At 44.1% G+C, this 27498-nt stretch overlaps 1 protein-coding gene across 2 annotated transcripts in view; it reads right to left on the reverse strand.

Annotated features, from left to right (window-relative positions):
• Positions 1-27498, reverse strand: part of CDK14 (cyclin dependent kinase 14) — a 786329-nt gene that overhangs the window by 701158 nt on the left and 57673 nt on the right. For both annotated transcript variants that reach the window (XM_082258252.1, XM_082258251.1), the window contains exon 2: positions 22259-22290. In XM_082258252.1, coding sequence (XP_082114378.1) covers positions 22259-22290 — 32 coding nt within the window. The remainder of the gene's footprint in view (positions 1-22258; positions 22291-27498) is intronic.

Raw genomic sequence — 27498 nt, forward strand, 5'->3', positions numbered from 1 at the left:
CAGTGAAAACATAAATCACTTAACCGCACTTATGGTTGTAATTAAAACAAAAAGAGGTTGTGTGCCACATAAAAAACAAAATTCCAAGTGCGTGGATTAAATCAGAAAATTAAAACAAACATTTGTATAGTTGTTACTGCCAATATCACCACTTGTGTTTAAAAAACAAGCAACAAAATGGTTTGCAGGATGGGCTCCAACAAAGTTAAAGTGAACCTGCAGCAGAAGTGTTAGTATGCCAGGATATACTTTTCTTGTTATCATACTTTTGACGATATTCCTGCCTTTGATTCCCAAAACGTAGTCGTCATTTGCAAAAGCTTAAAGCACATCTCGTCCCAAAATGTTATTTTTAGTTGTGGTTATAAATGTCCCATAGGGATCATGTTTAATAAAAAAAAAAAAAAAGTTGCCCCCCCCCCCCCATTACCTCTTTTTTGGCCACAAGAAGTCACCAGTCTTCCAGGTTTAATTACACCAACATCACCCGGAGGACTACATTGTAATTATAAGGTGTCATGGTCCTGCCCCCCTCTGATGCGTCATTTGGTGCCCTTTGTTCACAATGTTTTTGTGCTGAAGCCGCACTGAGATCAGCATTGCGCTCTGTCTGAGACCACTCTACCAAAAGAGAAGGCAAGGAAGAAGGGTAATCTGCGGAGTCACATGAGCAGTGTGAAGACTTGGGAACAATTACCTGAAAACTAAAGGCAACAGAACAAAAAAAAAAAAAAAAAAGGGCGCATTGGCAGACCTTTTTGGGGAGGGAGTGGGGGGGGGGGTGCAGCCTGGGAGCCTTAAAGTTTGGGCTTAAAGCTCACCCTACCATTGATGAGGTCGAAGGATGGGATGCTCTTGAATAAATTGCTGTCACATGAGGTGCAGAACAGGGGTATCCCAGAAGTCAAGAGTGTCGTGTGTACACTGATGATATTATGAGTTCAGCATAAAGTCTATAAGTTCATTTGGAACATCTGGAGTGGCTTCTTGCTGGTCTCAGACACTTGATGCCAGCACCTCCTTAGAGACTGACGTGCCCCTGAGTGAACAGATAGAGAGGAGGGGGTGGCAAATGGCAACTGACTTGAGAAAGAGGCTTGGGTGGCCTCAAAACATGTAGCCCTCCCCCCCCCCCCTCGATGTCCTTTACAGTCTGCTCAGCATTTCAAAAAAGAGTCCAGTGGCCATCTTTTTGGTTTCTTCTTCCTCTATCACAGCCAGTTTTTGACCCTCCTCGTGAACAACAAGATTGCAAGTTTACAGAGGAGACTCCATACTCAACATGCCAATGCGATATAAAAAAAGCACAATTTCTTATGTACCACATTACCCACGTAGTGTGTTTGGTAGTACCAAGGTGTCCTGCTGTGCTGAAGATCATCATCAGAGGTCCTAACCTATTGATGAGTAAGTTCTTTTAACGGTTTGTGTAAGTTGCCAGTTATCTTTCACTCCAATACTATATTACACTTAGATCGCACCCTCTCTCTCTCTCACTATCTGTATCTCAGAAGTCAGGATCATTCAATCAGCTCCAATGAAACAATCTCACCCTGAGTTCTGACAACTGCATCTGCCCCCCCTTAGACGAAAAGTAAGCTAGACGAGTTGGGAAATATTGCAAGGATGCTTTGTTCATGACCAAGCATCTCAGGCGTGCTGTCGGTTGCAGACCGCCATCAGATATATTGGAATGTATTACCATTTTTATGCCTTCTGCAAAATAAATAAAATAACACGGAGACAAAATGTCATTTTACTAAGAGGAACACATTATGGATTTTCCATATTTCACTGTCACCCGGCGACGGCCGCTTTGCGGCATGGGCGAATGCCAAGAAGATGCTTTGCTTGATTGTAAACGGCTCCAGCCTTTAAATAGATGAAAATTCTCAGCTCGTCGGTAGGTAATAATTCTCCAGACACTGTGCAGACATTCAGTTCTACGCGTTTTATTTCTGAGACAGAAAAACAGCACATCTCCTCTTGTTCAGTTTCGTAAATGCAGTTAGTTCCACAGTAACTATTTTTAAGTCACGTACTTTAGTCTACCCATTTTTCTTTCAAGGGTAGGTCCATGCAGAATTGCCATTTGTCTGGTGGTTACCTCTTCAGCTTCTACCCAATCCTAAAGACAGTTCCTTATAACTCTTGGGGACTCTGTTGATGAGATCTTTACACTGGGATGCCAAATCTGCACACCTACTTTGCCCAATATGAAAGGTTCTCACTCTACCTGCTGGATTTTTTTTGTTTTATATCTAGTTCCTCCTGTTTTGAATTGTATTGTAACTGTATTGTCTTCCCTCACATTGTAAAGCGCTGCGCAAACTGTTGGCGCTATATAAATCCTCTATAATAATGAAGAATAAAACAGGAGGAACACAAAAGGCGGGAAGAACCACCAAATCTCCGAAGAGTTTAAAATCAAAGTTGAGAATCATATAGAGACCTCACTGGAGTATGCAAGACATATGGATGGGTGATCTCATTGTTGGGAGTATGGGAGACATACAAGAAGTCAGGGCTAATTTAATTCACTAGGCTTAAAGAAAAAATTAAAAAAAGGTAAAAGACACACTACACCCTCCCTCTATGCCCCTTCGCCAATCTCTGTACTTGCCTTCCTGGGTAAAGTGCTGTCAGTGCCATCTGTTATAGCGGTCCAGGGATTTGAAATTCCTGCTCTTCTTCTCCTTCTTTCTATAAGGCTTCCAGGATCAATCAATTTGATTCCAATTGGTCAAAGGGGTCACATTCTGGCCCTGACCAAACAAAATTGCTGGGATCAGTCCTAGAAGCCCTAAAGAAAAAAGGGGAACAAGAGGAGCGGGGATTTTAAATCCTTGGATCGCTATACGGGCTGTGTGGGCACTGACAGCTCATTAACCACTGAGGTTAGTAGCGTAGGGACCGGAAGGGGTGGGGAGGTTGTAGGGTGTTCACCTTCTCGTTTTGTTCTGAAAATGTAAACTTACACTTACTTATGACTAAAATACCACTTTTGGGGGAACTGATCCTATAAAAAGGGAAGTGTTTACTGATGGCCCTTTGATCTTTTCACCTCAAAATGTGAATAAAAATATATATGTCTAAATATTAAAGTGACGCTAAACTCTTATTTAAAAAAAATTATATTTAACCACTTGCCGACCGCCGCAAATACATATACTGCGGCGGTCAGCCCCGTGCAGGCAAAGTGACGTATGGGTACATCATTCGCCTGCGAGCCAATAGGGGGCTGTGATCACCGCGCGTGTGACTGGCGGACCCGATGTCCGTCGGTCACTCGCGATCGTCCGTTACAGAGGGAGAAAGGCAGGTGGCTAATGTAAACAAAGCCGCCTGTCATCCTCCCTTGTGTAAGTGCAGAGATCATACGGTCCTGCTATGTAGGATCTTACATCTCTATAGTTACACAACAAGCCACATCCCTTCACAGTTAGAAGCACGCCCCTAGGGACACACTTAACCCCTCCTTCTTCAATAAAGTTAACCCCTTCCCTGCCAGTGTCATTTTTTCAGTAACAGTGCATATGTATAGCACTGATTACTGTAGTAATGTCACTGGTACCCCCAAAAGTGTAAAAGATGTCAGTCAAGGGTCTGATCTGTCCGCCGCAATGTCGCAGTCCTGCAAAAAAAAAAAAAAAAAAAATAGCAGATCGCCGCCATTACTCATTAAAAAAAAAAAAAAAAAAAAATCAATAAGAATTACATAAATCTTTCCCTAATTTAGTAAATGCAATAACTTTTGCGCAAATTAATCAAAATACGCTTATTGCGATTTTTTTTACCAAACATATGTAGCCGAAAACAAATTGGCCTAAAATGTTAAAAAATTTTGATTTTTACATTTTTTTTGGGGGAATTTAGTTATAATAATTCTAATTTAGTTAGAATGTGAAAATAGTTATTTTTGCAAAATCGTTGCTATTTTTTTTTGTTTATAGCGCATGATCAAAAAAAAAAAAAAAAAAAAAAAAATCGCACAGGTGATCAAATCCCACCAAAGGAAAGCTCTGTTTAGGGGAAAAAAAAAGGTCAAAGTACAGCGTCGCACGACTGCGCAATTGACCATTAAAGTCACGCAGTGCCGAATCGCAAAATAGGGCCTGGTCAGAAAGGGGGTAAAATCTTCAGGGGCTCAAGTGGTTAAGTATGTATTATTATCTCAAAAAAGTACTGTATATTTTATTGCTCTCAGCCTCTTCCAAATAGCCATTTTTTTTTTTACTGTGATCTAACTTCCTGTTAGAGGGTGGCTACGTTCGTTCCCCCCAGTCCTGCTGTTTTTAGAAATGTAGCCACCCTCTTTTGCTCATTCCATACTACAATTTATTAGGTTTCTTTTTGAACTTCTACAAGTTTAAAAACGTATGCTTTATTTTTTTTTAATTACTTGTATGAAGTCTTACATTTATAAAATGAACATTTTTATAGAGTAAAATAATGACCTGAAGTTGACAAAGCATGCTGAACTTTTCAATAAAGTCTACCACTTCCTGTTTGCTCTTTGGAAGCGCTCCGACCTCTTGACTCATTACAATGTTTGTTTCTCTGCTAGAGGACAGTAATCTGTTATTTAGAGCTATTTTAGCACACAACAGCAATGTCATCCTTCGATGGCACAGAGTGTCACCTTTCGGCTGTAAATGGTAAATATGCTTTTAATCCAATATTTTATAGGTTCTCACTAAAAAAATATATATATGTTTTTAAACATAGGGAAAATATATGTCAATACAAAGCTCATTTAATATTTTGTAATCTATTCATAAAAGAATAAAAAAAAAAAAAGTGATAGTACCACTGAGCGAACTATTTCAACACCAGCTGTTTAGTGTCATGGCATACAGTACTCCTCAGTGATTTTTAACACAGACATTTACACTTATTGGCTGCAAAATATCTTCTGGCCAGACCCATAGCAATACAGAGATCTGTCACCGGTTATCGGTATCAGATCAATTTACAGTCAATAGAATACACTCCCCTGACCTATAGAGAATCAATGAAAGCTGGTGTGCCACCAAGTAAGAAAATCTCTGCTTGGGGTAAACAAAGACTGAAATACAACATTCCCAAGATGAAGACAGATTCAAGGAGCGTGGATATGGTATGGAGTTACATGTTTTCTAACAGGCACACATCTCTAGAGAAATATAAAATAATTCATTAAAAAAAATATATATATTATATATACACACACATACACACAGTATCTCACAAAAGTGAGTACACCCCTCACATTTTTGGAAATATTTTATTATATCTTTTCATGTGACAACACTGAAGAAATGACACTTTGTTACAATGTAAAGTAGTGAGTGTACAGCTTGTATAACAGTGTAAGGGCTCTTTCACATGGGGCTCCGTATGTCCGTATATCACCCCATCCGTTTGCGGATGATATACGGACATAATGCATGTCAATAGGATTGCGGAAGTCAGCAGATGACCATCTGCTGACATCCGATATACATCCTTTCAGTTCTGTTCCGTTTTTTGGTATGGAACAGAACCCTATTTTTTTTCCCCGTTTAAAAAATGGAAAGGACGCAAAATCGGATGTCAGCGGTGTCATCCGCTGACATCCGCAATCCCATAAACACACATTATGTCCGTATATCATCCGCAAACGGATGGGATGATATGCGAAAATACGGAGCGGATGATACAAGTGTCATCCGTGTCCGTAAAAAAAAAAAAAAAAAAAAAAGTGCCGCAGCGGATCGAAATATGGTCTGCTCCGTGTGAAAGAGGCCTACATTTGCTGTCCCCTCAAAATAACTCAAACACACAGCCGTTAAAGCCGAGTTCCACCCTAAAATTATACTTACCTCCATCTTCTTGATCCTGGTCACCTGAAAAACAAATGGATAAATCGCAATTTTTTTTTTTTTTTTTACTTACTTTGTTTAGAAGGAAATATACTTACCTTACTTCCTCTTCCTCCCCTCGGCGGCCATGGCGATTCGTCACTTCCTGGCTTTGCAATGATTCCTGGGAGCTGAACGTCATCGCTCCCAGGAATCAATGCGCCTGCGACGGCCCCCGACGTCATTTCCGGTGCAGGTGCCGTCATACCTTGCTAAACAGCTTCTGGTCATGCCCAGAAGCTGTGCAGGGATGACGCTGCGGCACCGGAAGTGAGGGCGGGGCCGGTGCAGTGAATCGTGGGACCGAAGAAGACGGAAGAGGACACAGAAGAGGATCACGCTGGCTTCAAGCTGCCCACACCTGAGATGGCAGCGCTGGAAAAGACATTTTCAAGGTAAGTATTTCTTCTAAAAGGTAAGTGCAACCTGGGACAGATCAGAGGCTATCCATTGTGGAATGCACTAGCCCTGACTGTCCCGGGGGTATTTTTATTAAAAAAAAAACTTTCCCAGGGTGGAACTCCGCTTTAATGTCTAAGCCAATGGCAACAAAAAGTGAATACAAATAGAATAAAATACTTACAAAAAATGTGAGGGCTGTAAAAACAAAAAAAAGCTCGCCATATATTCTCTTCTCAGAGACAAGTATTTTAATTTAGCACAGATGTGCTTTTTTGCACGCCACATAACATATACAATACCAACTGCCCTATAATATAATACACTCTCTAAAATCAGTAACAGCATTAAAGGGCAAATATCCAATACATACACAATGTCACTTTATGAATATAAAGGATTCTAAGCTATAGGAAAAAAGAAAAAAAAAAATTCAATGTAAAATCTCTGCCTGGTTCCGTTCCCCTTTTACCACACAAATTTACTTTACAGGAGCCTTCCTAAGAGCTGACAAGGTCAGCCGAAAAGCTAAAAGCAAAAAGGTCAAAAGGAGACTTTGCACTTCCTCAGTGACACAAGCAGGTCAGTGGGGTGCTGCGGTCAGGAGATGGGGATCTCCGCCATCACTCAGCGCTGTGACAGGAGTTCACAGCCACACAGTACAATCAAGTCTCTGAAGAGCCAGATCTGTCAATCATTATTTTCTTTAGCAAGTTTACTGCCAGTGACCTGACATAGTACAACTACTGATTCCAACAGCAGGCCAGACTTTAATATTTTTTTTTTTTTGTAAAATATAAAAGATGAGGTGAAACTCAGTAAATAGATATTCAACATGTCAAGTTCTAAATTTGTGTGCTCCTGCAAGCTGAAGACAAACTTTGGTACCCAAAGTTTTCCATAGATTACGCTCAGGGGCGTAACTACAGGGGTTGCAATTGCAACCGGGCCCCATGCTCCAGGGGGCCTGTGTGGCTCCTCTGTACACCTGGATAGGAGGGGCGGTATGTAGAGAAACCACTGACCTCCTTTTTCCTCCTGTAGCTGTAGGAGGAAAATGGAGAAGATTGGTTCCTCTGTATGCTGCCCCGCCGCTCCTCCTATCCAGTTCACTTGTGTTCTGCTGTCTCTGGGCCCCTGTGTGCTCCCCTGGTCCCCCCCCCCCCCACACTGTGCTCCCTCCCCTCTCTTGCCGGCTGCTGCAGGGGATGAGTCACAATAGAGAGAAGGGGGGGTCGGTGAAAATGTAATTTTCCAGCTCCATCCTTTTCTGAATGGACAGAGTCATAGTCAGTGACATTGTAAAAAAAAAAAAATTAAATTACCAAAAAAATAAAAACTAATGACACCAGTGGGTGAACTTCCAGGATCGCAAAGGTCACACTTGTGACCGGGCCCTGACATTCCATCACCGTGGGGAGGCCCCAAGATGGCAGGAAGGGGGCCCACTGCAGAACTTGTGAAAGGGTCTCACTGCGGGACTGTAATAAAGGGCCCTGCAATGAGAGTAAAGGGCCCCAGGACCAGTGGGAAGAGCCCCAGGCTTGAAGGGAAGGGCCCCAGCCAGGGGTCTGGGGGGCCCTTCCTGGTTTCTTGCACCAGGGCCCTGAAGGTTCTAGTTACGCCTCCGATTACGCTTTAAAGGCCCCTACAGGTCAACTGAGAATAATGGGCCTATAATTATTGCTCCCACCCCAGCAAGCACAGTGATATGTAAAATGTGTATTGCAAGCAATGGTTTTGTATGTAGCTGCAGCCTCTAGCTGCAGGCATCACTCCGGTACAAGCACTTTCCGAAATATCGGCAATATCTGTAACCTCAGGGGCCGATTCCGATGTATCGGGAAAAGTGCATATCGGCCCTCGATATATCGGCTTTGCCGATAATCGGTGGATCCTTAGTGTAAACCCCCCCTAAAATGCAGATGTTATTAGGCGTATTAAAAAACGTTTGCCCAGGCAGACAAGGGGTTAATGCAAAAAAAAAAAAAAAAACTTTAGAGTCACTCAGCAGAGAGTGCAACGCCAGTCACCACCAATCAGACTCTGTTGCTGTGCAAATGAGCAAGAAAAGAGTCCAGAGTGAGCAGAAGGATGACTTCATCAGTTCGCATTCCCTTCATTGTCCAACTACTAAGCTGTGGGGGAGAGTGACCTTGACCAACCTGGCGAGGGTTTTCTGGACCTGGCACAGTTAAACAGAATTATAAATTCTTGGGCAGGTATACAGCTCCCATATATTCACCTGAACTGCTTTTTTAGCCGTTCTCTGGGATTGCGGCTTTAAATGCAGCATTTCCATGTAACTTTAATTAGCTTAAGTGAGATCTAGCCGTGATCTTGCACATTCTGCGCCCGAGCTGTAGGCAATGTCCTTACTGACAATATAATTATGCTTTCCGCAGAGGAATGTTAATGCTTCCTCTCCAGGTCCTGACCTTCATTACTTTCTTATCTGCAGCAAAATTCCTTGTTTGTTTTTCCTCTAAATAGGTGAAGTAGTCAGTTTGTTGGTGTTACCTGCTGGAATGTAAGTCATCAGAAGAGCTTCCTCTGCTACAACATTGAGAAAGAATGTCAGCCAGTTCCAGACTGGAAAAGACTGCCACTGTCTGACTGAGAAGCTCCAGAGGGCAACCAGCCAGGTCACCACCAACAAAGTCTTGGAAGACTACAAAGGAACACAAATTGAAACTTGATGGGAGGCCGCAGCTAATCCTGGAACTTTTTCCTCCTACTGCATCCACATAAGAACAAAGGGGGGCACGTACTCTACAGCAGTGCTCCCCAACCTTTTTATCACCGCGGACCGGTCAACGTTTGATCATTTTTCTGTGGCCCGCTGGGAGGGGGGGGGGGGGGGAGGGCCAAAGCAGAGTGCCCACAGCATTGCCCCCAATCAATGCAGAGTGCCCACAGCATTGCCCCCAATAAATGCAGAGCGTCACAGCAATGCCCCCAATAAATGCAGAGCGTCACAGCAATGCCCCCAATAAATGCAGAGCGTCACAGCAATGCCCCCAATAAATGCAGAGTGCCACAGCAATGCCCCCAATAAATGTAGTGTCACAGCAATGCCCCCAATAAATGCAGAGTGCCACAGCAATGCCCCCAATAAATGCAGAGTGCCTCAGCAATGCCCCCAATAAATGCAGAGTGCCACAGCATTGCCCCCTTTCAATGTAGAGATGCCAGCGTGCCACCTTTCAATGCAGAGCGCCAGCATTCCCCCCGCGAGACCCATCCGTGCACTTACCTCACTTCTCTTCAGTCCCCGGCTTCCCGCGTCTCCTCAGTCCTCCCATGGCGTCTCCTCCTCGGCCAATGGCTTGGGGTTTGCCTTTCGGCCAATCAGGAAGCGGGAGGACCCGCTCCCTGATTGGCCAGGAGGAGGATCAGTGTGACAATAGCGAATTTTCATTCGCTATTGTCACACAATGGGCTGGCTCGGGGGGGGGGGGGGGCGCAATGCTCTGCGCCTCGGCCGCCACAGTGAAATCATTTAAAGTTCCTCGGGCGGCCTGGTACCGTTTGATCCAAGGACCCAGCGGAATATCCTTTTGCCTGCATTCATTGGAGGAGACGTAGCTTTGCTTTAAATAAGGGATCTCCAAACTTTCTTAGCAAAAAGGACCAGTACTTTATGGATGGGCCAGGTTGTGGTCAGTGGAAACAAGAAATGCCCCATCACTGGTTTTATTGGGAGAAATAGTGCCCCTTCTTGGTATCCGAGCGAGGAATGGTGTCCTATCATTGGTACCAGCTGGAGGAGTAGTGCCCCAAGGGCCAGACAATGGCCAAAGTTTGGAGACACCTGCTTAAGATGATCGCTACCTCCTGCAGGTGGTGATATATACACAGATATATACGACACTTATGGCCAACATCTGTACTATAGAATTAGAAAAAAAAAAAAAAAGGAAGAAAATTGGACTATAGGAGGTCAGACATGGAGAGTACAATCATACATTTTATTATATAGAATATTAAAAACGAGATACACCTTACTTGTAGATCTCTAATTAAAAACCAGTGGCGCTTTGGGTCAGTTTGCCATATATATTCATACAACAATCATTATTAAAAATATATGGACGATGGTTATAAGTCTTCATGTGTCAACACATTTCTCCAGGACCACTTCATCAGGACGCATGAAAAACGTGTATGAATATATATCTGCAGAAAAATAATGTCATTAAAGTTATTGTAAAGACTTGTTTGTTTTGCTATTAAAAAAAACAAACCTGGTATACTTGCCTCCTCTGTGGAATGGTTTTGCACAGAGCAGCCCAGATCCTCCCCGGCGCGGGTCATTGGCTGGAGCTCCTGGCCCCTCCCCAGTGTTGAGTGCCCCCCCACCAAGCAGCTTGCTATAGGGGCCAAGCCGCAGCTCCGTGTATCCATTCAGACAAAGCCACAGTTCGGCTCTGTCTCCTCTCTCTCTCCTCATTGGCTAACTGAGTTTGATTGACAGCAGCGGGAGCCAATGGCGCCACTGCTGTGGCTCAGCCAATCAGGTGTCCCAGATGGTGGAGGCATTCATGGACATCAATGGATCAAGATGGGGCTCAGGTAGGTTTTAGGGGGGGGGGGTCTGCTGCACACAGAAGGCTTTTAATCTTAATGCATAGCATGCATTACGACAAAAAAACCTTCTGACTTTACAACCACTTTAAGTACAATAATAGGAAAATCTCATAAATATGATGTGCATATGCATTTATTGTGCGAGTCATACCTCAGCACCAATACACCCAATCATCTGGAGGGAACAAACCAGCCACCAGCGATAATTATATGTAAAATCCGACAGGCTGGTTGTACCCATCAATCGATGAACTTGGGTACATTCAGCCTGCCCATATACGTTTTTAATTTTCAATGGCTACCCTAAAGCTGGGCACAAAAACATACATTAAAATATATTCCCCAATAGCCACATAGGATGTGAATCCACGTCGCGTGCACCGAATGCAGAAGCCCAGATATCACCTTGTACAAGTAGAGGGTGACATCATTACTGTACTGTATATAGCCGGTGCAGAAGGTAGAGCTGTGGGAGGGGCCCAGTAGTCCCCACCCACTATAGTCTGCCAGCAGAGAACTACAGGAGGGGGCGGAGACAATACCAGTCACACTGCACAAGGAGAGAGAGCAGCAGTGAGCGGTCTTTAGTACAGGAAGCTCCTGCACAGAGGTAAAGTTTTACACTGGATTACTGTACAGATCTGGAAGAAATACTCAAAGCACAATGAGATACAAGGAAGAATACACAACTCCTGTATGTAGACAATATTTGCTTATCCCAGAATTCAGCTTAACCACTTTACCACTGGAGGATTTTGCTGTCTTACGTCCAGGCCACTTTTTTTTATATGAAATTCCCCCCAAAAAAAATGTAAAAATCAAATTTTTTTTTAATTTTTAGCCAATTTGTTTTCTGCTACATATGTTTGGTAAAAAAAATAAAATCGCAATAAGTGTATTTTGATTGGTTTGCGCAAATTATTATTATTATTGCGTTTACTAACTAAGGGAAAGATTCCTGTCATTTTTGGTGTTTTTTTTTTTTTTAACGAGTAATGGCGGCGATCTGCGATTTTTTTTGCGGGACTGCGACATTGCGGCGGACAGATCGGACCCTTGACTGACATTTTTTACACTTTTGGGGGTACCAGTGACATTACTGCAGTAATCAGTGCTATACATATGCACGGTTACTGTAAAAATGACACTGGCAGGGAATGGGTTAATTTTTATTGGTGATCAAGGGGTTAATGTATGCCTGGTTTTTACTGACGTGTGTGGGGGGAGGGGACTATGTGACACAAGGACAGATCGCAGGTTCAGCTACGCTGAACCCTGCAATCTGACCCTGCCTGTCACTTAGGAGATCCGCCCGCTTGTGTGACTGAAAACAGCGGGAGCGAGCCTCCGGCGGCGCGCGCGCGCCGCCGAGAGAGGGGATTGTCTGGTGAAGTAGGTCTACGTCGCCAGACGTTATCGAGCCACTTTGCCGCAGTAGAGCTCTAGTGAGCAGTGCGGAAGTGGTTAAACAAGTGCAAATACATCAGCACGCACAAGCCTAGTCCACTAACCGCAAGACCAGATCCTGGGATGCTGAAAGCCTAATCCACATTACCCTGTTATGGACCCCCCCCCCCCACGCAGATATACTGTGTCAGGGCGGCCCTCCTGCACGAAATCCCGTACCTGTACGTGATTACATGCACTGGGTCTGGAGCAAGCGCGTGCACCACCTGCGACCAATCAGAGGGTCCGGCAGACGCGATATCCACCAGGACACGCCAATCATTCTCAGGAGGCGTATGGCGTGGAGGTTGAGACTGGCAGCGGGAGATTTCACTGGATTACGTGAGAAGCTGGATTATATGCTTGTTTTTTACCTAATAAATGCGAGTGCATTTTATGAAGTGGGCTCTGTGCGGTGTGTTAAACCCAATAACCCAGGTATTGCACTATTGGAGAGTTTTCTCTGTTTTTTGCCTCCATCCTGAAACATCCCCTGCAGCAGGGGGGAGAGGAGGGAAGCCAGAAGCACTGAAGGGCGGGGGGGCCAACAAGGGGGAGGGGAAGGGAGCCCAGGATGAAGGGGAAATCGGGAACGCACGCACCCATGTTTGTACTACCTCTGTATATACTGTAAAGCCAACTCGTATCCTTGTATGAGAAACCTGAATATATTTAAACGGAGCTGTACAGGCTGCCGGAAAACATAAAAAGAACCCCCCTCCAAAAAAAAAAATTTGCTTTTACATTTCTTCAGTTACTTCCTGGTTTCTGGCCTAGGCCAAAATTATATCATACATTCAAACAGTTTTCATGGGCATTTTTTTTTTCCTGTCATCTGCAGGAGGGTTTTTTTTCAGCTAAGCACACCCTCCTGCCTGCATGCCTGAGCTAAGGGTGGATGGATTCCAGGAACTAAAAATGCTACATGAATCATCTGCTGTAACCCAAGATGGCCACGGCTAGGAATGCTAGAGGGTGTTTTTTTTTTTTTTACAGTGATTTTTCATTAAAATAAAGCATGGAGGCATGGATGGATGGGGGGGTACTTTTTGAATATTAACCACTTTACGCCTGCGCTATAGCCGAAAGACGGCTACAGCACGGGCTTAAAATGCTGGGAGGGCATACATGGACATTCTAGCGCCATCCACCCCCTAGGGGTGCGTTCTGTGATTACAGGGTCCTTGGGATTCGGCTGATCCCACAGCAAGGTAAAGGGCCAATCACAGCGGGCCCTTTACCACATGATCAGCTGTCAGCCAATGACATCTGATCATGGAAGTATACAGAAGCCGGTTTCCAGCTTTTTTTTTCTTCCAGCTGCCAGTGTGATGAAAAGAAGCAGGCCGTTAGTCGGCTTTTGTTACAGGGACATTGGTTTCCCTTAGTGAGCACTAGTGCTGCAAATCAGTGCGCTCCAGTGCTGCTAATCAGCACTTACCAGTGTCACTTATCAGTGCTCACCAGTGCCACCTATCAGCGCCCACCAGTACAGCTAATCAGTGCCTCATCATCAGTGCCTACTGATTAGGGCTGCCTATAAGTGTCCATCAGTGGCACTTATCAGTGCCATCAATGCCACCTACCAGTGCCCATCATTGCCACCCACCAGTGCCCATCATTGCCACCCACCAGTGCCCATCATTGCCACCCACCAGTGCCCATCATTGCCACCCACCAGTGCCCATCATTGCCACCCACCAGTGCCCATCATTTCCACCCACCAGTGCCCATCATTTCCACCCACCAGTGCCCATCATTTCCACCCACCAGTGCCACCTATCAGTACCCTCCAGTACTGTCAATACCCAGTGCCACCCATCAGTGCCACCTCATTAGTGCCACCTCAGTGCCTACCAGTGCTGCCTCATCAATGTCACCTATCAGTGCCCATGAGTACCACCCATCACTGCCACCTATCAGTGCCGCCTCATTGCCCATCTGTGCCCATCAGTGCCACCTCATCAGTGCTCATCAACCAAGGGGAAAAAAATGTTTTGCTAAATTTTAGCACAAAATCTAAAAAACGTTTTGTTTTTTCACAGTTTTCAGGCTTTTTTGTTTAACAAAAAATAAAAAACCCAGTGGGGATTAAATACCACAAAAAAAAAAAAAAAACTCTATTTGCGCTGGAAGCTGAAAATTGGCCTGGGCAAGAAGGGCGTATAAGTGCCCAGTAAACAAGTGGTTAAAAATGAATTCCATAGCATTTCCAGTTTGCGTTGCTTCATTTGCATAGTAAAGTGTTCTTCCTGCTTATGGCAACCAAAAGTCCAGCTTTCATGTTTCCAATCACAGGTCAGAAAACCGCTGTGGACATCTGGATGAGTTCCATGTAAGGAACAATTTTCTTCTCCTCCACTTCTACAAAACCGTAATCATTCCCATTCCTCGGATGACTCCTTTCCTTCCATTTTCAAATAGTACAAATGTTTCTTCTTCATACTGAAGTGTTGGGTTTCTAAATAAAGGTCTGAGCCGAGCTGGCGGAGCGGTGGCACTGCGGGGACGTAGAGGCAGCCAGTGCCAGCAGAAGAAGTACAGGAAGGAACACTAATTGGATGTGTTGGATGCGGTGTCTGATGTACCTTGTCATGGTTACTGACATCAGGCCAATTTAAGAAAACTGAACCAACTTTTTATTTCTACATTATACTTTACAAAGCACCTAGGGCGCTATATTCTCCAGAACAGTCAGATCTCTCTCTGTTCCTCCCTCTGTCTAGGGAAGGCTGAGGCACTCATGGAAATCACTGGATAGAGAGGGGGCTCAGATAAGTATAAGGGGGTGCTGCTGCACACAGAAGGCTCTTTATCTTAATGCATATAATGCAATAAAGGAGTTGTAAAGGCAGAAGGTTTTTTAATTTTATTGCATTGTATGCATTAAGATAAAAAGCCTTCTGTGTGTAGCAGCCGCCCCAGCACCCCCTAATACTTACCTGAGCCCATCTCTTTTCAGCGATGTCCATGAATCCTTCGGCCATCTGGGACACTCCCTCCTGATTGGCTGAGGCACAGCAGTGGCGCCATTGGCTCCCACTGCTATCAAAGTCAGTTAGCCAATCAGGAGAGAGAAGGGAAGGGGCCAAATGGCAGCTCCGTGCTTGAATGGACACACTGAGCTGCAACTCGGCATGGGTGCCCCTATAGCAAGCTGCTTGCTGTGGGGGCACTCAAAGGAGGGAGGGGCCAGGAGCACCAAAGAGGGACCCGAGAAGAGGGGGATACGGGCTGCTCTGTGCAAAACCAACTGCAAAGAGGAAGTATAACAGGTTTGTTATTTAAAAAAAAAAAAAAAAAAATCATGAGACTTTACAATCACTTTAAGATAAAAAAAAAAAAAAAAAAACACACAACACCTTCTGACTTTTACAACCCCTTTAAGTAATGACCAAGATATTGCAGCATAAACAGGCCCATAGAGGACATATAATAATTGCTCTGGTCCCATAAGGGGTATAAAGATATAAAAGCTGTAGTGATTAAAACTCGGAACTTCTACTAGAAATCAGAGAAATTGGTAAATCTGTACTTCCTTACTGCAATTTCATGCTGGATCCTAACCACGGTTCCTCCAGCAACCCCCTACAGAGTGATCACAGCTGTGTTTAGGACTTGCAGCGTCATGGCTCACAAATAGGGAGGCGGCCCGGGAATGCGTGTCATGGGAAAGTATGTGCAGGGGGTCTCCTGGCTGGCGGGAGAGGATCCATTACAGGAGACGGAGGGATGAGGTTACACTGTATATACACTGCCAGCTCGCTGTGATGTCACACATCCTCTCAGTGTTAGTAAACTAAGCCATGGCATCCCGGACAAAACGGAAACTTGTTACTGTCTACTAGATATACACATATTTTTCTTAGTGGGTGCACAGTGGGCCATGGGGTTTACTTTGTCATTGGTCCCCAAACCCTACTCCATAGAATCCATTCACTTCACTGATGATGCCCAATAAGCCTGAAACTTCTGTGTTCATGTTGGAATAATGGACGCTATAACATTAGGCGGTATCAGATGTGGCTCTAGATCCTGAAATGAGAAATAATCACCTTCGTTTTTGGGATATGTGATGGAATGAGACATGTAAATATCTTCATTGTATTGGAAGGCTCCATTGCGCTACCAATCCCTTATCAGATTGCTCAGTACAAGGATTCAATTAGACCAATTTGATTGTAAGCTCTTATGACCAGGGCCCTCTTGTATGTTAACCACTTCCCGCAAATCCATTCACCGGTACGTCGGCTCGGAGAAATGGTTGTATCGGGATGATGCCTGCAAGTGATTGCAAAGTCTCGTCTTTTTTTTTTCTTTAAATAAGAAACGCATTATACTTACCTCCTCTGTGCAGTTGGTTTTGCACAGAGCAGCCTGGATCCTCCTCTTCTCAGGCCCCTCCCTCCTGTCAAGTGCCCCCACAGCAAGCAGCTTGCTATGGGGGCCCCCGAATAGCTGCAGCTCCGTGTGTCTATTCAGACATGGAGCTGCTGTTCGGACCCGCCCCCTCTCTCTCCTGATTGGCTGACTTTGATTAACAGCCGCGGGAGCCAATGGTGTCGCTGCTGTGTCTCAGCCAATCAGGAGAGAGTCCCGGATGGCCGAGGGACTTGTGGACATCACTGGACAGAGATGGGGCTCAGGTAAGTATTAGGGGGTGCTGGGGAGGCTGCTTCACCCAGTAGGTTTTTTTTATCTCAATGCATAAAATGCATTAAGATAAAAAAAAAAAAAACTTACTGACTTTACAACTCCTTTAACTGTAATGTATTCCTTTATATTGTAAGGCGCTGAGCATACTGTTGGCACTATATAAATCCTGTATTACAATAATAATAATAACCAGGCACTATATAAATCCTGTATTACAATAATAATAATAACCAGACAAAGGGATTTGTTTGGCTGTGTGGGCTCTTTAGCTAAGACACAGTGCCTTGTGAATCCTTTATCATTAAATGTTTATTTGTAAAACAAAGATTGTGTTAATATCATATAAAACAAACATGGAACAACAGTTTAAACTAGGCAAACGGCTAAATACACAGATGACATACACTGTGGGAACTATTTAAACCCCCAAAAAGATTTCTATCTGTCAACACCGGAGATATACACCGTTCTGCCATATAGAGGGCAGGACAGGAGACCTGATTTTCTTTCTGCTGCAGTTCAGTAACACTTTTAGGTCTTGCCCCTCCCCCAGCCTGCAACTGGACAGCAAAAGGAGCATCAGAAGACTGACGGGCTCATCTTTCTGATCTCTCCTCCTATCAGAAACAATTGAGTACAGTTGCAAGTGCACTAATATGGCCACCATTACCTCAAACAAGACGGAAGATCTTCCTATCAGCATAGTCACTGTTAGCACATAAGAACTGCACAATGACTGGCTCCTTGTGCAAATGCTCCCTTTTCTAGTGTGAGCGCTGCTCTACATGGGGAGACAGCAAAAGGCTGATAAGAAGCCAAATTCAGGGACAATACGAACACTGGTACTGGTTTAAAAATACATTAAGTGATCTATTAATGATCACAGAACTGCACTAATTGCTGTCTTTTTGGTCAGTGACCTAGAAAGTACTGTAGCCAGAGACAGCCAAGAGGTCAGCAAATGAGCAGCCTATAAACTAACATGGTGCTACTCGGCTGCATCCAGCTGACTAATAGCACAGTATGCTCAGAGCAAATCAATGAACTTCACTGCGGGAGCCTATGAACCCAAACACAGGGACAACTATTCTTCAGCCTTGTCTATTGCTCCAGGTCTGGAAATGCTTTAGAAGCCACAATTTAAACGTAGCAAAGCAATGCTATCTGCACACAAGTCTGAAATGCTTACTAAATTGCTGTTGAAATTTACAAAATGCATCACTGGAGTCTTGTATGATGCATTTTAATTGCATCCATCATTTTATTTAAGGTAGCCTTAAAAAGGAAGTAAAGCTTCTCTGTAACTTGTACCTATAGGTAAGCCTATGATAAGGGATAAGGTAAGTAAGCCTATGATAAGGCTTCCCAATAGGCAGTGCCGGGGACAAGGTCAGCTAGTGCCCAGGGCGAGCATGTCAATTGCGCTCCCCCCCCCCCCCCAAGATGTATGAGCATTATGTGTCGATTCCCCCCCCCCCTATAAGAAGCGAGCACTAATTTGCATGCACACATTTTTGCCCCCCAGCTGTAATCCTCTCTCCCCATTTGCCTGCAGCACAAATCCTCACCCCGCCCAAAAAAATGTCCCCCCCCCCAGCACAAATCTTCTACCCTTCAAATGTCCTCTCCGAGCACAATTCCTCTCCCCTTCCCTCTCCAAATCCCCCCCCCCCAGCACAAATTTCCTTTCCCCCAATCTTCCCCATAATAGCACAAATAACCCCCCCCCCCCCCAAGTTCCCCTCCTAGCACAAACAACCCCCAATCATCCCAAATAGCATAACCCCCCCCCCCAACAAAAAAATTGAAAAACTCCCCTCCTAGCACAAATCCCTTCCCCTACCTTGTCTGGCACAAACCTTCCAAATCCTCCCTCCTAGCACAAGTCCCATTCCCCCCAAATCACCTCCCCAAATTTCCCCTCCTGGAACCATTCTTACCATCTGCCGCCCCCAGTTTCTTCCTCAAAATCTCCTTGAGGTGCCCCCTTAACTCACATGACACCACAGTGCCGAGGGCAGCCACCCCTCCTGTCCACCCCTTGTCCCGCCCCTGCCTATAGGTACTGTAGATATCTCCTAAACTTGCACCATTTAGGAGATATTTACTTTGAATGCAGCCAGTGACATCACTGGTGCATGCGCTTTGAAGGAAAGGCCGCCCGTGCCATTCCTTCATAGTCCTGTGCCGTGAACGGCGGCTCCCATGCGCATGCATGCCAGAGGGCATGAACCCGGAAGGAAGACGGGTGAACATGTCGGCTGCGTCAGCAGTGTTCGGACGCCTCTGCTGGGGCTTCATTCTAAGGTAAGTATTTCATAAAGAGCTAGTATGCCTTGCATACTAGCTCATTATGCCTTTGTCTTTCAGGTTTTTTTTTTTTAATGTTTACAACCCCTTTAAATGAATGCCTTCCAACACTGGGGTCCCTGGTTCAAATCTAGGCCGTGGCAATCTGCATGTTGTCCCCGTGCTTGCATGATGGTTCTCGGAGTTCTTCTCACACACCAAAAAAAAATGCTAATAGGTTAATTGGCTCCTGTCTAGATTGGTCCTAGTATGTATGTACAAACCAGCTGTGCACACATGTGATCAAATTCTGGATACCAGGCCCAAGGCCGTGAAAATAGGGGAGGTCGAGGAAAAGACTGGGTGACCAAACTTGTTAAAAAAAAAAAAAAATAATAATAATCACCAATTCAATGGAGAAGGATCAAGTGTCATCAAACATGGTGCCCAGAGCTAGGCTACAGAATCATTGAGAGGGTATCACACACAAAACTTTAACTTTTGCATCACTTCAAAAACATTCCATCAGTGAACAGTCATTGCTTTGTATTAAATAGGTACCCATTGCAGGGCTTTCATTCTAAGTCCATTTTTGCTTCATGAAACTTTATCTATACCCAACACAGTTTGTTCCATTCTGTGGGGGAGATTTACTAAAACTGGAGCACTCAGAATCTGGTGCAGCTGTGCATGGTAGCCATTCAACTTCTAACTTCAGCTTCTTCAACTGAGCTTCGACAATAAGTCCTGGAAGCTTAATGGTTCCTTTGCAGAGATGCACCAGATTTTGCACCCCACAGTTTTTGTAATTCCACCCCCCCCCCCCCCTCTGTATTTTGCTCATAGACATCACATAAAAATAGATGGTTATTAGCAGTCAGCAGCAAAAGATACATTAAGAAGTGCAGACTCATGCAAGCATTTTAGAGAATCAACTTTTGCACACAAAATATTACAGAAATTGGCAATAAATCAGTAGCATAATATTCAGTTGATCTGTGCAATCACAGCTAATCACAGTGGTCATCACATGATCTGGTGCCTACCCACCGGCCTCCAGCATAAGAAGGTATAAACAGACTGTTAAGCCATAGTGTTCTCTGCCCTGACTGTCCACCTTTTGGAATACATAATTGTATTTTGTGCAACAACTACTGTACATCAGTATTTAGCAGAAATATATTCTTCAACCAGTAGACGGCAGTGTTTATTAATTTGTAGCTGCATTTATAGTAGGGATCGACCGATTATCGGCAAAGCCGATATATCGAGGGCCGATAAGCACATATAATCGGAATCGGCCCCGAAGGTTACCAATATTGCCGATATTTCGGGAAAGTGCTTTTACCGGAGTGATGCCTGCAGCTAGAGGCATCACCCCAATACCGGCGTCCATAGCTGACGGTCAGCTGTATTGTAATGACAACCAACGTGGCTCAGAGCCTTCCACGGCTTGCCTGGGTCTCCCATCCTACCGGAAGACCCGGGCATCCTATTTGCATGGCTGCCGAAGACCCGATCAAAGCCGCATTCGGCTCGGATTGGGTCTCCATGTAAAAACCTGGAACTGATGACATCACTTCTGGGTACTCGGTGCCAAATTTAAAAAAAAATGACTGCATTCAAAACTTCCAAACTTAGCGTTTTGAATGCTTTTAAGTGCAGAGGAGGGGTTTGGAGGTATTTTAGACCCCCAGATCCCTTCACAAGAGTACCTGTAAAAAAATAAATACATTTTGTTTTTAAATGTCCCAAAATATCGGCAGATATCGGCTGATACCGATATGCAATGACCAAAATATCGGTATCGATATTGGCATCAAAAAACGATATTGGTCGATCACTAATTTATAGTATGCTCTGTCTTTTCCCTGAATAATGTTTCCTGTCTGCAATTGAGCAGTAAAGCCCATGTGGAATGTGCACTGTCTGTTCTGTAGAGCTATATACAGAATTTCTAACACCACCTACACAAAGATATGCTGCCTCTGAACGCAATTTAATCAAGTAAATGTGGCTGTGCCACAACTGCCTTGTAACCATAAACAAAGCATGCGGTTGAGACATGGAGGTTTGTCCTTCTGAGAGTTAAAGAGGAAGTAAACCCTCCTCTGCAAGTTGTACCTATAGGTAAGCCTATGATAAGGCTTACCTATAGGTACTGTAAATATCTCCTAAACATGCATCGTTTAGGAGATATTTACCTTACATGCAGCCAGTGACGTCACTGGCGCATGCGCTCTGAAGGAACGGCTGCTGGTGCCGTTCCTTCAGAGCCCTGTGCCGTGACTGTCGGCTCCCGTGCGTGCGCAGGAGTGAAGTCACCGCGGCTCCGGCCAATCAGATGGCCGGATGCCGCGATCCTGGAAGACGGGCGTCTGAACATGTCGCCTGTCATAGAGGTGAGCGAGTTTTAAGGTAAGTATTGCATAATGAGCTAGTATGCGATGCATACTAGCTCATTATGTGTTTCTTTCAGGGTGATAAAAAAAAAAAAAAAAAACAATTGAGTTTACAACCTCTTTAAAAAAACAGGTGTTGGAGGAGACCTATCGCTGCCCAGCAGCCTGTGAACCACCAACCGATCCGCTGTGGCTTGCAAGGGCCCACACACACACTTTGTACAAGGCCTTTAAGGGCCAACGAGAGCCCTTTAAAGAATATGTGGAGAGCCATGGTTGGCTTCTTTCTCAAAATACGACTTCCCCCGCTGTGCATGGGTTTAAATACTTCTGAGTCTCATGCCAAGAACAAGCATGGAGATCAGACAGGTCAGAAATCTTTCCCTTTACATTCGTTCTTAGTCTGATGATTGAAGCCAAAGCATTAAATAGACAGACAGATGACCAGCATTTGCAGGACTAGGGAACAGCAATTGCAACCTGTAATAAAAAGAGTACTTTCTATCATCAGCAGTGGCAGCAACTCGGATTACAAAAGCTTTGCAACAGGCAGGATAAAGGATTTATCACAAGCAAATAAAAGTAATGACTTACCTCATCAATGGTGTTCTCATCCTTCTTCAAGGCTGAAAAATGAAAAGAAAAAAGATACGCTTAGTACTTTGTCAACTAAAAGGTTTCCGGCAAGAATCACAGCCCAATGTAGGTTTAGTGAATGGCAAACAAACCAAAGTACAATACAAAAAACAAATCCTAAACTAAATAGGGGGCTACACCGAAAACAGAAGACATTGCCTTATGGCCTGAAATGGATGGATAATAGGAGTGAAATCTATACAAAAGAATGGAGTACTATATGTTTAAGGCTGGACTGGGCTGGGCTGGTCTTGTAGTACACAGTGCAGGGTTCAGGAGAGAACTGACAGAAGACGAACCTAGGAAATCTATCAGAAATCATGAAAATGGACATTTGGAATCCAAGTTCAATATCAACTGCAGTAAGCAGTCATGGCATTAAAATGAATAGATGAAAGTTGGCACTTGATCCTTGGGGGTCAATCTAAATCAGCCTCTCGGCTTTTTACCCCAGAACCCTCAAAATAATATTTTGGATCTCAGAGAGCCCCTGCTAAGAATAGTCCATTGGGGTCATTTCGAAAATGCTTCTTACATTGGTGACCATTGGGAAGAATGCCCCCCTTACAGTCAGTTAAAAGTTCGATATTTTCATCCTACTGGTTCTGCCAAGTGGCAATGGACTTAGAAATATGAAGGCACCACTAGATAGGAGGTCAAATAGCCACAGCTTAAGGGACCCTAGGAAACTCCTGGAGGAACCCTAGAGTTCCATGGAACCCTGGCTAAAAATTGCGGATTTACATCATGTATACTAAAGAGAAAATGTACACCAATCATCAGAGAAAGAATGTATTTTAACCTTTGAAATGTGTTTGGGGTGACATGGTGGGAGCCAAACACCACTGAGACAAGGGACCATTAACCACTGGAATTTGTTGTGCACCAACCTCAGGCAGATGTTACCACTGGGGAGCCTTCTCCTGATCATTTGTGCGGCAGTGGATGGGCCCTGGTATATTCTTAAAGAACCAAGTCACAGGTATAAAGTCTTGGGCCATATAGGAGTAAAGTGGAATGTTTAACTATATGCGACTGACATTCTGGACTGTAATATAGGAGAGCGTGGAAATTAGTAGGTTGAAGACTGGACTTTGCAAGTGATGACATAAGAAGAACAAGCTCCAAAATTCTTCTTTAACCACTTTACCACTAGAGGATTTTGCTGTCTTACTTCTGGCCCCCTTTTTGCGATTCGGCACAGTGCGATTTTAACTAACTGACAATTGCACGGTCGTGCGATGCCGTACCCAAACGAAATTTACGTCCTTTTTTTCCCACAAACAGAGCTTTCTTTTGGTGGTATTTGATCACCTGTGCGATTTTTACTTTTTGCGCTATAAACAAAAAAAGAGCATTTATTTTGAAAAAATAACAATATTTTTAACATTTTATATGAAATCCCCCCCCCCCCCAAAATGTAAAAATCTAATTTTCTTAAAATTTTTGGCCAATTTGTTTTCTGCTACCTATGTTTGGTAAAAAAAAATCACAATAAGCGTATTTTGATTGGTTTGTGCAAAAGTTATTGCGTTTACTAACAAAGGGAAAGATTTTTGTCATTTTTGGTGTTTTTTTTTTTTTAACGCGTAATGGCGGCGATCTGCATTTTTTTTTGCGGGACTGCGACATTGCAGCGGACAGATCGGACCTTTGACTGACATTTGACACTTTTGGGGGTACCAGTGACATTACTGCAGTAATCAGTGCTATATATATGCACTGTTACTGTAAAAATGACACTGGCAGGGAAGGGGTTAATTTTATTGGAGAGGGAGGGGTTAATGTATGCCTGGTGCTTACTATCGTGTGTGGGGGGAGGTGACTGTGTGAAACAAGGACAGATCGAGGGTTCAACTATGCTGAACCCTGCAATCTGACCCTGCCTGTCACTTAGGAGATCCGCCCGCTTGTGTTTACACAAGCAGGCGGATCTCCACACTCGATTCCCCGACGATCGGGGAAGAGAAGCGGCGATCGCCGCTGCTCCTCCCCTGGCCCGACTCCCGCTGTGACTGAATACAGTGGGAGCGAGCCTCCGGTGGTGCGCGGGCGCCGCCGAGAAAGGGGAGTGTCTGACGACGTAGGTCTACGTCGCCAGATGATAACTAACCACTTTGCCACAGTAGGCTCAACGTGAGCAGACGGCAAGTGGTTAAATACCCTTTTTATCTTCACTTTCTGTTCCACCTCATTCCTGTGCACTTTACCTGCGATTTTGAACCATACATTTTGTATGTATCAAGTTGCATCGCATCCAAAACAAAATGGTGCAGGGCCCTTTTTTTTTCCCCTCGCACCTGAATCACATTGCATGGGTGTTCACACCCACGTGATGCAATTCTGGCAATCGCACTGCATTTTGTGATCTGTTTCGGGATGTCCTTAATCCAATTTTGACACCTGCAGCAGATCACATGGACGCTGTGCAATTGGCAAGCAGTGCAACGCGTTGCAAGGAAAAGTAGCAAATCTTGTGCATTTCCCGCTTCGCATCAGTGTGAACCAGGGCTGAGTGAACGTACATTGTTTCTTCAAGCCCTGATTAAGAGCTTGTAGAACGAAGCAAAGCCTTCAAAATGCATGGACTTCTGTAAATAATAGGTCATTAAAATACATTTATATCTGGGCCTGAATATTACAGCGTCTTGCTTTAATTTTAGACTCCTCTAAATCACAAGCCAAGGTGATCAATTCTGTCTAATTTATTCATAAATAATATAGAGGATGGGATAAACAGCTCTAGCTTAATATTTGTGGATGATACAAAGTTAAGCAGGACAATAACGTCTGTGCAGGATGTGGTACCTTTCAAGAAGACTTAAATAAAATAATGGTTTGGGCAACTACAGTACATGACAAATGAGGTTTATTGTTAAAAAATGTAAAGTAATGCATTTGGGTGCTAAAAATGCAAACATAATTTATTCACTAGGGGGAGAACCTATGGGGGAAACTAAGATGGAAGAGGCCCTTGGGGTCCTAGTAGATGACAGGCTCAGCAATGGCATACAAGGCCAGGCCGCTGCAAGCAAAGCCAACAGAATATTTGCATGTATTAACCACTTAAGCCCCGGAGCATTTGGCTGCTGAAAGACCAGGGCCTATTTTGCGATTCGGCACTGCGTGACTTTAACGGACAATTGCCGACGCTGTACCCAAATGAAATTGACATCCTTTTTTCCCCACAAACAGAGCTTTCTTATGGTGGTATTTGATCACTTTTGCAATTTTTATTTTTTGCGCTATAAACAAAAAAAGAGCGACAATTTTGAAAAAAATAATATTTTTCACATTTGTTTATACGAAATTCTCCAAAAAAAATGTAAAAATCAAAATTTTCAAACATTTTAGGCCAATTTGTTTTCTGCTACATATTTTTGGTAAAGAAAATCACAATAAGCGGATTTTGATTGGTTTGCGCAAAAGTTATTGCGTTTACTAACTACGGGAAAGATTTATGTCATTTTTATTGTTTTTTTTTTTTTTTTTTTTTTTATTTAACGAGTAATGGCGGTGATCTGCGATTTTTTTTTTTGCGGGACTGCAACATTGCTGCGGACAGATCGGATCCCCGACTGACATTTTTTACACTTTTGGGGGTACCAGTGACATTACTACAATAATCAGTGCTATAAATATGCACGGTTACTGTAAAAATGACACTGGCAGGGAAGGGGTTAACTTTATTAGAGATCCAGGGGTTAAGTGTGTCCCTAGGGGCATGCTTCTAACTGTCAAGGGGCGTGGCTTTTGATGTAACCACAGAGACATACAATCCTACATAGCAGGATCGTACAGTCTCTGCAGTTACATCAGGGAGAATGACAGACGGCTTTGTTTACATCAGCCGCCTGCCTTTCCTCCCTCTACAGCGGGAGATCACAAATGACAGGCGGACATCGGAGCCGCCGGTCACTCGCACGGGGATGTCAGGGAAGGAGTGGGGGCGGGACCACGCCTCCGGCGGCAGGCGCTTGCCCCCTATTGGCTCGTGGGCGAGTGACGTACCGTTACCTCACTTTGCCCAGGAGGGGCTGACCACCGCAGTATATGTACTTGCGACGGTCGGCAAGTGGTTAAAAAGGGATTTACTCCAGAGATAAAAAGGAGAATTCTCAGACTCTACAAGACTCTGGTCCGGCCACATCTGGAGCATACCGTCTAGTTCTGGGCTCCGGTCCTCAGAAAGGATGTGCTGGAACTGGAGGGAGTCCAGAGAAGAGCCACAAAGCTAATAAAAAGACTGGAGGACATCAGCTATAAGGAAAGACTACAAGCATTGATCTTCTCTCTGGAGAGGAGACGCTTGAGAGGAGATATGATATCAATGTACAAATTCTGTACTGGTGACCCTAGCATAGGGATCAAACTTTTCATTGAAAGGGAATTTAAAAAAGACACGCAGGCATTTACTGGAATTGGAAGAGAAGCGGTTTACCCTTAAACTGTGTAAGGGATTCTTTACTGTCAGAGCGGTAAGGATGTGGAATTCTCTTCCACAAGCAGTGGCATCAGCAGGGAGCGTCAATCGTTTAAGAAAATGATTAGATGGGCACCTTAGCGATCACAACATACAGGGATATACAATGTATTATTGACAAACCCACACACACACACACTACAGGTTGAACTGGATGGACTGATGTCTTTTTTCAGCCTTACCGACTATGTAACTATGGAAATTCTTTGGTGTGTAAAAGTTGACAGATCAATATCTGGATATCTCATTGATACTACCATTATATATATATATATATATATATATATATATATATATATATAAACAACATGTAGGATTTCTGTGACTTATCTAAGCAATAAAAGCCTGACATGAATTCTCATTTTCATCACTAGATCTAAAACTACAAAAATTGGCTTTACACACACTATTTAGTCTCGGTTCACACTAGGTCGCTCCGACTTCGGGGGGGGGGGGGGACCTGTGAAGTTGCGTGCAACGCGACTTCGGCGCGACTTGCACGGACTTCATATAATGAATGTCTATGCAGGTCGCCCCAAAGTAGTACAGGACCCTTTTTCTAATTCGGAGCGACTTGTGTCGCTCCTATTAGAACGGGTCCTGTAGCACTGCATGGACCGCGACTTGTCAGGCTGACCAAGTCGCCTGACAAGTCGCGGTAGTGTGAATGGACACTTAGACTTTCTCCTGACTTGTATTTTTTTTTCTTTTGTTA

Source organism: Pelophylax lessonae (assembly GCF_965119305.1).
Source record: "Pelophylax lessonae genome assembly, chromosome: 5".
Classification (NCBI taxonomy): Eukaryota; Metazoa; Chordata; class Amphibia; order Anura; family Ranidae; genus Pelophylax; species Pelophylax lessonae.